This window comes from Polypterus senegalus, chromosome 3, assembly GCF_016835505.1.
Source record: "Polypterus senegalus isolate Bchr_013 chromosome 3, ASM1683550v1, whole genome shotgun sequence".
Classification (NCBI taxonomy): domain Eukaryota; kingdom Metazoa; phylum Chordata; class Cladistia; order Polypteriformes; family Polypteridae; genus Polypterus; species Polypterus senegalus.
In genome coordinates this window covers 67,507,637-67,522,602 of record NC_053156.1, presented here as the reverse complement: position 1 = coordinate 67,522,602, position 14,966 = coordinate 67,507,637, and the positions used below count along the sequence as shown (strand labels likewise).

At 34.8% G+C, this 14,966-nt stretch overlaps 1 protein-coding gene across 1 annotated transcript in view; it reads right to left on the bottom strand.

Moving 5' to 3' along the window:
- The window catches only part of pex7 (peroxisomal biogenesis factor 7), a 206,850-nt gene that overhangs the window by 147,590 nt on the left and 44,294 nt on the right, over window positions 1-14,966 (bottom strand). The window contains exon 5 of the mRNA XM_039747436.1: window positions 7,955-8,063. Coding sequence (XP_039603370.1) covers window positions 7,955-8,063 — 109 coding nt within the window. The remainder of the gene's footprint in view (window positions 1-7,954; window positions 8,064-14,966) is intronic.

Here is a 14,966-nt window from a genome sequence, read left to right as displayed (position 1 = left end):
CTCTTATCTATTTAGTAATAAGCTTTGATTGAATTAAGGAATTTTGGTACGCACCTAAGCAAAATGTTGCATAAAACTTTAACAAAGAACCATATAGCTTTAAAGTATAAATAATTAACCTATAAATATAAATGTATAACACAAAAAGTAATTTATATACAAACAACACATACAACTCTTCTCTATAACTAAAATTTACTCAAAATCTCCCTAGCTGAGCTTGTCCAATGATCTAAGGATCAGCTTTGCTGGTTTGTGTGCAGCCCAATGTTAAAACAAAAAGCACTAACTCAAGAGAGAAAGGAGAAGCAATGAGAACGTGCAGAGGTTAACACTAGTGACAAGAAGTGGCTGATAATTTGAGGATCTCTCTATGTAATTGCTAAGTTTCTTATAACACAGAAAAGGAGAAAATGAGTTTATCTCATTTTTGTACATACTATAAGAGAGTAATAACCAAACAAGTAAGCTTCAAATTAACTGGTAGCGTTTGTTAACTTTTTATAGGAAGATGACAACGTAATTAATCTTATTAATTACTGTATGCCATTTTACAGTAAAGAAGCAATAACTAAAAACCTATAATCTGCATGGTTAGTCTCTTATGATCTTAGATTTTATAGCTTCATTTCTATCTTTTCCATACAGCAGTCTAGTTAAATTCATAAACATGAATGTATCCGTAGCTGTAGCCTTTCCACATATAAGTAGATATATGGCTACATACATTTCACTGTGCTTCATACTGACATTCTCATAGAGCTAAACATTCCAAGCAATTTTGCTGCATAAAATTATTATTACTACTATTTCCCAACTTTATTGTACTTAAGACAATAATGGAGAAGAAAATCAGAAATATTTAATCACCCATACAAGTTCTATGGGAAAGTGTGAATAGGATAACAAAATTGACATTTGGAGCTATTGTACCAGAACTGTGTGGTATGGTGGAAGAGTGTAGAGTTCAGCTGTCAGCTGCCAGCCTATGCATCAAGGCTTATTTCTTATCCTGGCTGGTTTCTGTAGAGTCTGTCCGTGGCTAATTGCTATCACTTAAACTTTGATCTTTCTTATAATCTGTAACAAATAAATAGGCAAACAAAGGCAAAGCATAAGCTTTATCATGTGAAATGTTAATATACAGTAAAACTGTTGCAAGTTTACTGTATTTTTTAAACTAATGTTAGAATTGGAAAATCTAGCAATTTCATACATTTAATTACAAGATAAATGCATGAGGATTACATTTGTTCTGAACTTCTATATCATATGCTGTAAAAATGTAAACAGACATATTTTAAGTACTTCCTTTTCTCTCATATTTCAATTGACAGATCCAATGAGCAAATTTCAAGTGCCCCCTTTTACTATGACAAATATTTAATGAGTGCAATAACTAAAATGAAAAATAAATATTTCATTTTAGCTAAATTTGTAAACATTTAACAACTTTAAAGTACTTCCTTTTCCCTTCACAGCCATGAATATTAATGAAAGTGCAACATGAATGAAGAAAAGAATTACAGCAGAGATTACAGGCAGGTAAGGACTAATCAAATTAAGAGAGGAAAATAAAGTAACATTTATGCTTTTGAACACAAGAAGCACACAGTCTATTACTTCCTCATTCTTTTAGGATTATAAAAAATGCAGCAGCTGATCTACACAGTCAGTCTGGAAAGTGCATTTTAGTTAAAATGATAGCACATGTCAACTAGTTGCTGACTTATTGTGAATGTCAGATCACATTTCTTAAATAAATGTGGCAATACATTTTTTGGTTATATACAGTACACTGGCACAGATGCAGAGGCAGCTTTTTTGCTCCTGGCAACATTTGCCTGCACTGCACTTTTTGGACACTGTGATTGTTGGAATAGAAGCACTTTTACACTTTAGCATCATTAACTTCTTGTTTATGTTCTCATTCACCGTAGTCTATCATCGGTTATGACTATCGATGTCCCAGGAAAAGGAAGATGTGCACAGTTGCAAGCATCTGTTGCATCGCAGAATCAAGTAGCAAATCAACAGCAATCTCCCAAAAGCAAGATCATAAATTTATATTAACGCAATAAAGTATGAGGGTCGCAAATGACAACTCCAAATTTTACACACTTGTAGAAACAAGTTAGTTACATTTGTGACATCAAGTACTAAAGCTTTGTACTTCACCTTGCATTTCCTCCAACCAAGCCCACCACTGTTTATTTTTAACATCTATTGTGCTTGTGTCTTTACTATCCAATTTTAATTCCATTTCAAATGGAGATTTTCAATCCTGCACTGTGTTCATGGTGTCTCAAATACCACTGGCATTTATAAGGATGCCATTACAGAGATTATATAAAATGTGTCCAAAACAAAAACGCTTGTTGCTTTTTCACATGGCTGTTGCTTATTTAATAAAACAGCAAAACAACCAGTGAATATTTTTAGGACTCTAAAATGGAAATATGACAGAAAACCAGCAATTTGTTGTAAAACTTTAAAAACTGTACAATGCCAAGAGTAAAAAAATATGAGGAGATAAGAAATAAATATATACTTATAACAATTTGTCTGGAAAGTGCCATGATTTCTATAAATTGAGATCAACACAACTGCCCAAAGAAAAATAAGTGAAACAGTAGCAAAACTTCACAGGATTGGTTGGCCTGCAATAATTACTCTAAGAAAACAATGGTAAATCATTTGGGAAGTTATAAAGAATCCTAAGAATGTATCAAAAGAATTATAGATTCTCTCACCTCAGCCAAGGTTTCTGCTTATGACTCCACAACCAGAATGGCACTGGGAAAATAATGTGCTTCACTGGATATTAGCAAGGTAGAAACCATTGCTATGTAAGAAGAACATAAATGCTTGTCTCTCATTTGCCCGGAAGCACCCAGGTGATTTCCAAGCATTTTGGGAGAGTCAATGTCATAGTTTTAAAACCAACACAGATACTGTGGAAAGACAGCTTAACAATGCTTATGAATTAAAGCAGTTCCATTAAAAGATTGGGCTAAAATCCCCGAATTATAATGTGAAAGATTGAGATTGAATCTTGTAGTTGCAGTCACTTAATCTAAAGATAGTGCAACCTGTTATTAACACTGGGAGAAAACTCATAATCCCAGCCCACCTTAAATTCCTTCGCACCTCTCCATCAGCATCTTTTGTTTTGTAAATGCGTCAATCAGCAGATGCAGCAAGCCGCCTGCTGTCAAGAGACGGACCCCAACTCGGGCAAAAGGTTCTCCTGGCTCAAGCCAAGGCTGTTTATCTGCATGTGAGATCTGGAGTTGTACAGGGTAAATAATACAGTATATCATGTGGAATACATGCATTTCATGTGTGGTTTGTGTCTACAAAGATGTGAGTAAGTGTAGAATGAAATGAAATGTGAGGCGAGGAATGCTGAACACATACCTAAAGCAGAAACTTTTTCTATGTTATACTAATAATGATGTGAAGTGTACAATGTGTGAAGACTTTAGTCAAAATATCAAATAAACATGTGTGCTTTTATTCAAGAATAGAACCAAAGTAAGAAAAAACAAAAACATTCAAATCAAAGTAAAGAAAAACTTTCAATTTACATGTAAATTGCCTTTTTTTAGAGTGCAAATGTGCCAAAGTCACACACACACGTGCATGCCACAAAATATGTCAACAAATCATGACTGCAGCCATAAAATTACAACACCCATTGAAAAACATGGAAAAACATGCAGAATGATAAAAAAATAATTAAAAATAGAAAGAAACAAAAAATAACATACCAGAGCAAAACAGAAAAGTCAAAAACGTAATAAGAATGCATACATGATAATGGTTTCATTGCAATAATCATGGACACTAATAACAAATAGGAATACAAATTTAATTTAAGCACTGAAACAAAGGATACATAATACACAAGTAAACTCTTCCTTTTTGGTCAAAAACCTGAAAACAATCACTGTCACTGCCAAAAAGTCACTACTAGAAGAAATCTAAGTGTCAAACACTTTTTAGTTATCATCACAAAGCATCTGCTTCAAATGCTCGTCTCATTTGCATGCTGTTAGGAGGGATATGAATGCTGCAAAAATTGAGGAGACTTGCTGCATCATAACAATAATGGTCAACCTTCTCAAATGAACATATTGTAAAATGCCAAATGAAGATTAGATAGTCTTTTGGCTTCAGAATCTGTAGTGGTTCACTTTCTCCTGCATTCCTTTGGCTAGAGGTTTTCTCCCCACTCTCCTCCATGGCCTTTATACTTCCCACTATAACCATTAGAGACTTCACTGAGTGAACTTAGCCATGCTTTGAGGCTATTTAATTTCTATTACTTTGTATTGTGAATGTCGGTGTTCTGTTCAGGAGTCTTGAATATTTCACAAAAGGGGAGTGAGCTCACCAAAGTGCTCCACAAAGCAGGCCAGGGGCCTCACCACCCTGCATAGACAAGGCTCATTCAGAGTTAGCTGGTCCTGATTCCTACCTGCAGAATGAGGAGCTGACTTTTAAAGTTTAATACACAATAAAAGCTCCACAAAAATACCAAAAATGCCCTAAATGGGAGAGTGTGACTTCTGGTTTGTGAACAAAAGGGCAATGTTGAATCTCTATGAATGAAGAAACATATTCACAAGATAGAAAAAAATGTTGTATAACAAAATACTGAAATACAAAAAAAGGGATTTTTCCAAGAATGGCAATCAATTGTGAACTAGTCCCAATACACAAATCAAAAGACAATCCAAAAAAACAGTAATATTAACAAAACTCAATATCGCACTATATTTTATTTAGTTATTTTCTTTGTTTTAGTTAATTTAGCTATTTTTCTTTCTATTATGTCTTGAAAAGCACTTTAAGATACATATTTGTACAAAATACACAAAGTCAAAACATATCACATTTCTTCCTAGGAGTTTCATAATTTATTAAGAAGAACAAACTTTAGCATTCATTTAAACAGGACAGTCCCCCTACAATGCCATGTTTGATGCCTACTTATAGCATTACTTTGTTGGAGGGAAATGTAGCTTAACATGAAAGCAAAAATGAATACAAACACACTACACTAAAGGTCTACAACCAAATTAAATGTCTTTGTAGTTCTGACATAAATGTGTCTTGTGAAATACTGCAGAACTAAATTTGTGATTGTCTTCTGCAAGGAATTAGCAAACCTTCCTAGGCTGGAAACTAACTGGTGTCTGTTTCTGGTGATACAGAAAAGTGGGAGGAGTGCTTCACTGCACAGCACCAACTAATGACGTTCTCTGCAGATTACATTTAGACAAGATCCTGACCACTTCTCTGCGACTGGTCTTGTTCTTTCTTAGTGCAGACTGTATTGCTAAAGAGATTATTTTAGCACTTTATTGAAGAAGAGCTCACTCCACAAGTGGCAATACACTGTGAAATTAACAGTTTACAAAGAAGTATGAGGGCAAATATTGTACTATTTGCACTTTTGTACACAGAAAGTAATTTTGTATACAGATTTGATACAAGATTGATTAAGTTTAACTGAGACCTTTCACTATTCGCACTAATTACTTAACTGTCACTCAGCTTCTCAAAGTTGACCTTTGTTTCTGTCTCTGAATACAAAATTCAATAATGCAAGTTTTCTCAACACCTTCTAAGGTTTTGAGAATACACATTCAAAATAAAAAGATGATAGAAATACATGATGGAACAGTGGTTCCCATGACAGAAGCTTCAGATAAAAAGCAAAAAACAAATCTGGACATGATGACAATCTGCTTTAGGGTACAATCAAAAATAGAGCAGAGTAGAATAGAATAGAACAGAACAGAGTTTAAAACACTAATGGTTATAGACTGGTGCCCAGTAGCCCATTTCACAGTGAACTTATCCTACGATACCCAACCAATCTGTGATTACAGAGGGGCACTGTTTGTTTAACATTACCTAGACTGTACTGCCAATTTGAGACAGAAGGCCGTGTGGTCTAATGAGAATGACGTGGGGCTTTACAACATGAATATGAAGTCAAGCGTGTGGTAAAAAGTAAACACTGTGCACCATCCAGGTCACATCGTTCTCCACTGTAAAGTATAAGCAGTGGACCAACAAGCATATCAGGATTATTAGAAAGGAAAGGAATAATGTGCAATACAAATAATTCATGCAGCCCTCTGCCAGAAAACTGAAACTAGGGAAGAAGGACCAAAGCACAATGCCAGAACAACTGTGTAGTGGCTCAAAAAAAAGCCACTAAGACAGACACAGTTATAACCCTTGTAAGTGTAGCTCTTTCCTTACAAGAAGTTGAAAAGAATGCCATGGTGTCAGTGAGTACAGTTTCCTACACCAGGAACTTGGAAACAGACAAAACAGGCCCAAAGCCACAACAGAATCTGATGATATGTTCCGGAGAGTCAACAGCTTGCAGGATAGGCACCTCAATAGGACAAAAGCTTCATGCGCAGTTTAAGATTTGTGCAGAATTAATTTCTCCAATTTTTTTTTTTTTTCCATGCTTTAGTTTCAGAGTACATTCAGACTGGTGATGGTTCCCTGCCCAGGTAAGCCTCTTTTTCTTATTTTTCAACTTTAGCAGTGGCTAGCAGTGACTCTATTACTACCATTGCAGTAAGTTTTTAAACCTTTATAAAAACATGTTTTCACTTTATCACTATGAGTTATTGAGTGCAGATTGATGGTCAAAAATGATAAATTTAACAATTTAAACCAATTAAATCTACAACACAATAAAGTGTGCAAAAAATAAAGGAGTTTGAATGTTTTCATAATCTGCTGTATCGCCTATATTTTAGAGTATTGTTTTCCTCTATAATTCTGAAAATAAATGGACAAAAAAGTATTTCCCAGGCTTTCCCCAGTTAAGACAAACATGTATACAGGGCATACAGGGTAACACAAAACTACAATAAAGTAATGTTCACTGTCATGCTATACCCATGTACTATATGAGTCAAATACTCTGTATGAGAAATGTAAAGCAAAAATGCCACATTACTACATATATAATTAAAAGTAAAATAACGATAACTTGCCAGTGAAAGGGTGAGAAATGTCACACCTAAAAACAGGGAAATGTTTTTAAAATTGGTATAGGTCCAGGTTAAGTCTGCCTGGATCAGGTTCAATCATGTCCTTCCTAAACTGTATTCTATCACCAAATATAAAGAAGAAGTTCTGAACAAAGGCAAAAATATTGCACATGGTATGGAAAAATCCGATAAGGTCATTAAATAGATACACCTTGTTTTCTTCTCTTTGGGGAATGTCAGTGGCTAAAAGGGAAGACTTGCATGGAATAAAGTGATTTTTATGGTTTTGATAGTTGTCTTTGGACTTTAAACATCCGGGGTTATTGAAAGCCAAGCTACTATTTAAAGATTTGGGACAAAAGGGGAATAAAAAAAAAACATTAAAATTGTCAAAGATGAAAAAGCATGTCTACACTTATTAAGTCTGGCTGCCAATATATTGATCAATATACTTAGTTTACTTCCATTTTAAACATTTTTAATGACATGATAAAACTTGTGAGAGATAAAACACCACAGGATTTATTTTGTATAAACAGTTTATTGCAATAGGCATATACGCTGTTAAACTAGTTAATTTGTTCCTAGTGTCATCTGAGAGTTCCTCAAATGTTCATTTTTAAACAATAAATGATAAAAAAAATAAAAAAAAACTTAAGTCACCAATATAAAATATTTAAGCATCACCAGGGAATTAAAGCCTATCTTATCTACTTATCAGCATGTGCCCAAAGGAACACACAGGTAGGATCATAAAAAGAGAGTACACAACTTAAACCTTAGAATGTGACAGATCAAAAATCCAACTTTTTCTCCAGTGAATGATCAAGAGGTATACAAAAGAAGAATCTTGGCAATCTGAACGGCAAATGAAGAGTGTACTAAGTTAAATAACATGAGCAAATTGTAAGGCAGCTTACCAGATGCAGAAGCAAAACAACCTGGAACATGAGGAGACCAAACAGTGCTGTAAATTACACCTTCATGACCTTGAAAAGTGCATATGGATCTGTTTATTGCAGGGTCCCACTGAAAACAAGATTAACTGATGTCAATGTCAAAGATTTATTCAATTAGAGGTAGAAAACTGAGATGCTTTAAAAATCAACTTCTCCAAAAGAGGAGCAGCAGTAATCCTACTCTTGAAAAAGAGTACAGCAAAAAGAAACACACACCTTTAAAAACTAAATACAGGTTTATTTTGCAAATAATATTCAACCCTCTGCCTTTTCAACATACACAATCCTAAGATTTGAGTAGTTTATCATTTAAAAGAGTGCCTTTGACTATGTATGACTAAATTAAAGTCAGAAAACAAGCAAGCTGATTAAAACAGGTTTATTGTGTTTATGCAGCTGTAACTCATTATAGTAACATAAAGAATACCATGCTTTCCAGCATTTTCATCTCTACAGGTCAACACAATATAAACATTAAACATCATTTTAATATTTCAATGTGGAATTCAACTAAAAGCTTGCTGAACCAATAAATTAACAGATGTATCTGTTCTTGGGCACACATTTACTGAAACAACTTGGTGTCACAAAATAAGTAATTTTTGTTGAAGAGTTTTAGAAATAATTTACATTACATATGATTTCATGAAGGAGATGTAACTTGTTTCAGATTTCGGATCTCAAATAATCCATTACTTAGTTCACATTTATCAAAAACAACATTTATTGAAAATGTTATGTAAAATGTACAGTAGAAGTACCTAGCAAATTTAATTGAGTGCTTTCAACTTAATGGAACAAGAATAATTCACCATTATTACAGTATAGCTTAGAAAATGCAAAATACAAAGAATAAAGAAATTTTCATTGCTGTCAGCCTTGCAACAATACCTCTGATAAGTGTTACTTGTTGCATACTCTTCTTATAAAGGCATAATTCAATCCTTCACAATTCTATTTGGCATAAGGTCTGCATCAGTTGAGTGCACAGCAATAAAAAATATATTACGCTTTAAATAATACCCTTCAATATGCAGCATTTTTTTATTTCTTTTTCATATAAAAAATGTTCAAGGTACCTAATAACTTGCTCAACATATAAGGTTAATAAACTAACTCTTTGATTGTTTACACTCAATATAAAGGATTCTGTTTTACGCCAGCTTTCCCTAGTCTCCACATCCCTCTAAAGTGAAGAGCACATACCCAAGCTAAAACAATCAACATCATTGTCACCTGCATCTCCCATTAGGGGCAACAGAAGGACCAATATTGTAATATTGAAATGATAATGAGTGATTGGGACACCAAGGCTGTCTGATAGGCATTCAAAGATTTTTGTCCAGAATGATGTTAATTTAGTGCAGGGCCAAAAGATATGGCCCAGTGATGTTGGAGCTCAACTGCAACTTTCACAGGTTGAATCTTGCCCTAGATGCATTTTGGGCAATTTTAAACAAGACAAGTGTGCTTATTAAAAAAATTTAAGTTAAATGATTGAATGCTTTGCACATATGGAGCTAGAGCAGGGGTGGGTAAAGTCAGTCCTGGAGGGCCACAGTGGCTGTAGGTTTTTGTTTCAACCCAGTTGCTTAATTAGAAAACAACTGTTGCCAATTATTCTTTCATGGCTTGCTAGTGCTTTAACTCTGCCATGTCAGGTCATTCTCATATCCTAGATGTTTTTTTCCTTTCTAAGGATATCATCCAAATGATTTGAAGTCTAAAACTGGATGAGTAGCTCTCAGTCCTTAACTTCTTTTCTCTTCACTTTCCTTCAAAGTACTTAATTAAACCAAATAGTACACGATAAATATACACAGATGTAAATGGAAACAAGCTAAATAGAGAACTGCTGGGTTCTTTTTGTCATTTGCATCTTATTGCTAAATAAGGATCAATTAAAAACCAAGACTACACCTGTTTAAGACTAAAATAAACAATAAGCATTCAAAATCTTAATGAGTGAGACCACTAAAATGAAGCAGAAGTGTCACTTGAGCAATAAGTGCTTCTTACTAAGCAACTGGGTTAGAACAAAATCCCACAGAGACTGCGGCCATCCAAGAACGACTTTGCCCACCCCTGAGCTAGAGTGTTTTCTATGCATGGCTGTCTTCCACTTCTTTTCTGAGTCTTTCTTTTCTGGAAAAGATCCTTTCCCCACCATACACTAGGATCTTTGAAAGGAAGTGACTTTAATATGTTCTTATATATTGTTGAGGTGCTCTCTGAGTTTTCAAGACAGATCAGTATTTCTGGAAGTGTGGAAAATTAGCTAGGATCCTTTTAGCAAAGTTAGTGATTTGAAAGTAGTGGAAAAATAGTGCTGATGGGATGTTAAATTTGAAGTGTAATTGTTCATAAGATGTAAAGATATTATCTATATACAATTATCTAAATGTTTTAATCTTGGAAATTTTCCAAAGATTAAAAACTGTGTAGGCATGAGAGTATACAAATAGGTGATTGTCATGTATAGCTGCAAAAGACAAAGCTTCTCAGCCTTAAAGTGCTCCCTGCATTGGTTCCATATTCCGAGTGATCGATGGACAATTGGATTATTGGTATCCATCCATCCATTATCCAACCTGCAATATCCTAACTACAGGGTCATGGGGGTCTGCTGGAGCCAATCCCAGCCAACGCAGGGCGCAAGGAAGGAACAAATCCCTGGGCAGGGCGCCAGCCCACCGCAGGGTGCAACACACAGACACACACTAGGGACAATTTAGAATCGCTAATGCACCTAACCTGCATGTCTTTGGACTGTGGGAGGAAACCGGAGCACCTGGAGGAAACCCACGCAGACACGGGGAGAACATGCAAACTCCACGCAGGGAGGACGCAGGAAGCAAACTAGGGTCTCCTAACTGCTAGGTGGCAGCGCTACCAACTGCGCCACCATGCCGCCCAGATTATTGGTATATTGCCAATAATTTGTATTTACTGGTCCAAAAAGCAGTGCATATAAAGAAGTACAGCAATGTTTAGTTCCCATTGCAGACCTGCCATGTTATTATTTATCAATTTATATTAACATCCAGGTCTTTATGGCCTACACATTTGCCACCCAGTAATACAATTGAAACTTAGGTAGTGCCATGCCACCTTCTGCCTTAGGTTTTTGCAGAGTCACCCAAATAAATAATGTTATAATTGAGTCTTGTTTTTTAAAGAATGATTTGTTAATGTACATGGGGAAGCTCTGAAATAGAAAAAGAAGCTTGGGAAGCATGATTATTGTGACAGTATTGATTCTCCCTGCTAATGTGAGTGGAGGGTATCCGACCATCTGTTCACATCTTGTTTATTTTTTTCCATGCCGATAAAAATAAAAAAAAATGCTGAAAAAGATCTTTATATTTGCTTGTGATATTTACCCTGAGGTAACTTCATATATATATATATATATATATATATATATATATATATATATATATATATATATATATATATATATATATATATATATAATGAAGAAGAGTATGTTGAATATTTTTGGTTGATGTCAAATGGGTATCAAATATCATGAAATGTAAATTTTGGTACCATGACTTCCTTATCTCTCATATGGGGGACACTATTTTCTTATGACTTATAACACTGATGGGAAGAAACATATTAAACATGTCTATATGTTAATACATCAAGAACCAGAAACCAAGAAATATTGTACACTGTGAGATCTGCGCATCATTACATCCCAGCACTCCATAATATTGCATGCTTGCTCTTTCTCTCTGTTTTTTTGACACTGGGCATTCCTGCTGTCTCTTGCAGTACTCATACATATGATTCTTCAATGTACAAACATATTATATATGGGTACCATTTTGCAGGACACAAAACTATGCAATAAATTTCAAACAGTGCACTCCACATAGTGCACAACCACAAGGCTCAATTTCCTGAGGGACAGGCAAACCAACATGAGCTTCTCATAGATAATATCTAATATTTCAGACTTCGTTTGGTGTTCTTAACAAGATGATGCTACAGTTGACTGTTGTAAACAAGCTTTTACTATACTTATAGGGACAGTCTATAGTGCTGAAATGTTTTTTTTAGCTGCTTTCTTGCCTTTGCCTTGCATGTGAGTTTTTTAAATAATATGAGTTTCTGCATTTTTGATTTTGTAAATGACAGATTTGGTTGTAAGTGGCACCCCGAAGGTGGAACTTAATGGGTGACTCTGGGTCTGTGCACAAATTAGCATAAACAGCGCCATTTACAAAAAAGAAAGAAAAAAAACTAGACAAGAAAAGTTTTCCGGTAGATGATTTCTGTACTTCATCCTGTGTATTTGAAGAGTCAAAGAGTAAAGTGGACCTACTGGCAGAAGGTTCACGACAGCACCTACAGTACAAGCAATGTGTGTGGTTTTCAAAAATTTCATTAACAAGTCAGAAAAGGAGGGTGGTTATGGCTTTCTATCCATCCATCCATTGTCTAACCCGCTGAATCCGAATAGGGTCACAGGGGTCTGCTGGAGCCAATCCCAGCCAACACAGGGCACAAGGCAGGGACCAATCCTGGGCAGGGTGCCAACCCACCGCAGGACACTAGCTTTTTTACATTTTGATTTTTTTTTTTAACCTATTCTTCAAATATACAATAATCAGAGTCAACTACAACAAGGAAAACCTGTTCATTCTCCCAATATTAAGGATCAGTGAGCAGACAGAAGTATGGACTGAACCAGACACATAGCTCTGAGATTTTGCAATTTTTTCATCTTCTTTTTGCTGTTAATTTGGACAGTTATCTAGAAGTCTTGAACTGAAAGTAACTGAACTCCAGTGAATTTTTGCTTAATTTCTACAGACTGTATGTTACTCTGAATTTGCAAGCCTGCCATTCGTATGGCAACATTACTTGGTAAAATATACAGCTTCAAGTAGGTCTTTTCACAAATGAAAATTACTAAAAGTAAGTACAGAAACATGCTGACTAACAGGTACAGATCTCTGCAATTAATTAATTGTTGTGAGGACAAGAATCTCGATTTAAACAGTTTGCGTAGAAACAAGCAGTTTTATTATTTTGCTGATATAGTGTCACAAGGAAATCACTCAGGGTTGTTTCCTTTTAGAACTAAATAATGCTTCATTTTCAGGTAATAAGACTGAGTGCATTTTCCATGTTTTTCCATTCTTGGCTTCCTTAACTCATATGTGTAACTCAGCCCAATTCAAAAGGGTAAATAAGCCCACAGTCATGAATGTTGACTCGCATAACATTCAGATCTTTTATTTTATAATTATTGTTGTCTTACAATTCATGCTTTGAATGGAAAAAATTTTCCAATAAAGTCAGGCATGAAATCTGAAGGCAACAATGAGATTTTATTTTTTTGAACATAGCTTCCCAAGTCAAGCTGTTGTGTGAATGCAATACAGTGAGAGCTCGAACACACTTTTATGATGCAAATTCAATTGCTAATGGCTTCCACCGGGGGCTATAAGGACAGATTATTTATTAAAAGTGTGACATTTATAAATATCATTTGCTAGGGAGTAAATTGTCTTATTCATCAAAGCAGAAAGAGGTCAGCACCAATGCTGTGAGATTAAGATAAATGTCTAGTTAACAGGTCCCTTAGACTTGATACAATGACTATGTGTGTGTGTACCTCTGAGAGATACACTTTAATGGATTATATGCCTTCAGTAATTCTTTTATAACAGTACAAAATTGTTTTCTATTGAAAAATCAGTCTTATTCTTACTGTTGGCAGAGCTAGTAAATTTATGAACATATAGCAATATCTTGTAACATTATGCATTGAAATGTCTGGCTTTGGAGGACAAGTTTAAGGTTATGGCAAACGTTACAGTCTCCCAATGGGTATTAACCTAGTGATGTGTATTAAACAAAAATAAGAACAAGAGATATGATGGAAGTAAGAGAAAAAAAACAGCACTTATACAAATTATTAATGGAAATTACATTCAGGTATTATGATCTATATAATTAACTTTTGTCTGTTTTAATGTACTCCCTACAACTGAACAGCTTAACTCCTCAATGAACATAATGATTTCTTATGTCACACGGTTATTGTGCATTGCTAGTTTTACTGCTACTAACTTATAATGTGTGACTGCAGAATTGGGTAAAGGTGCCATTAAGTGGCATAAATCCATTAGACAATTTTGGGAGAACAGCAGAATGAGCAAAATGGGTCAAAGCACATTCCTCTGGGAAGTGATACGAATGTCATTACAGAAAAAAAGAAACATATGACATCATTCTTTTTAATGACATCTTCTTTTCAGATATATACATTTGTGCTGCTGAGAACCTCATTGAGTATATGTACAGTGTAAGGTAAAAAATGGCTAAACATGTCTTATTACAATTCATAAAAGTTTTAAGAGCAATTGATGTTAAAAATAGCATGTTTACACAACCTATCTTTCCTTAAGCTACCCACCTCAAGTCGCTACTTTATCAGGATTCTGAACAAGAACACAAAAGGAATGAAAAACTTCAGATAGATCATAACTTAGAAAAACAATGAAGTTTGGCACTTGATGAAAATATGACCAAAAAAGGAAAGAAAACCTTTCTGAAACTACACAGGCAGTCTGTACATACTTGTAAGAAGGAATGTTAAATGCTAATCATATGCCCAAGGAAATAAAAAGATAGTGAGAAACAGTAAACTGTTCTAAGACTTTAATTTAAGCTATAAAAAACCTCAACTTAACATAGCTGTTGGCCTGCTGTATGAAAAGATTTACTGTTTAGTAAAGAAGTAAACACCATCCATCTCAAAGGCTATATAATGATAATGTCATAGTATTGTACAATACTCAGGTTAAAACTACAAAAATAATAGACTTATTGAAAAACAATCAAATAGGAAAATGCTCCTCAAGTTGAAGAATAACAGAGCACGTGATTTGGCAGCTACTCTCAGCTGGGCACTGGGGGCAAAGAAAACCCTTAATAACATCCATGAGTA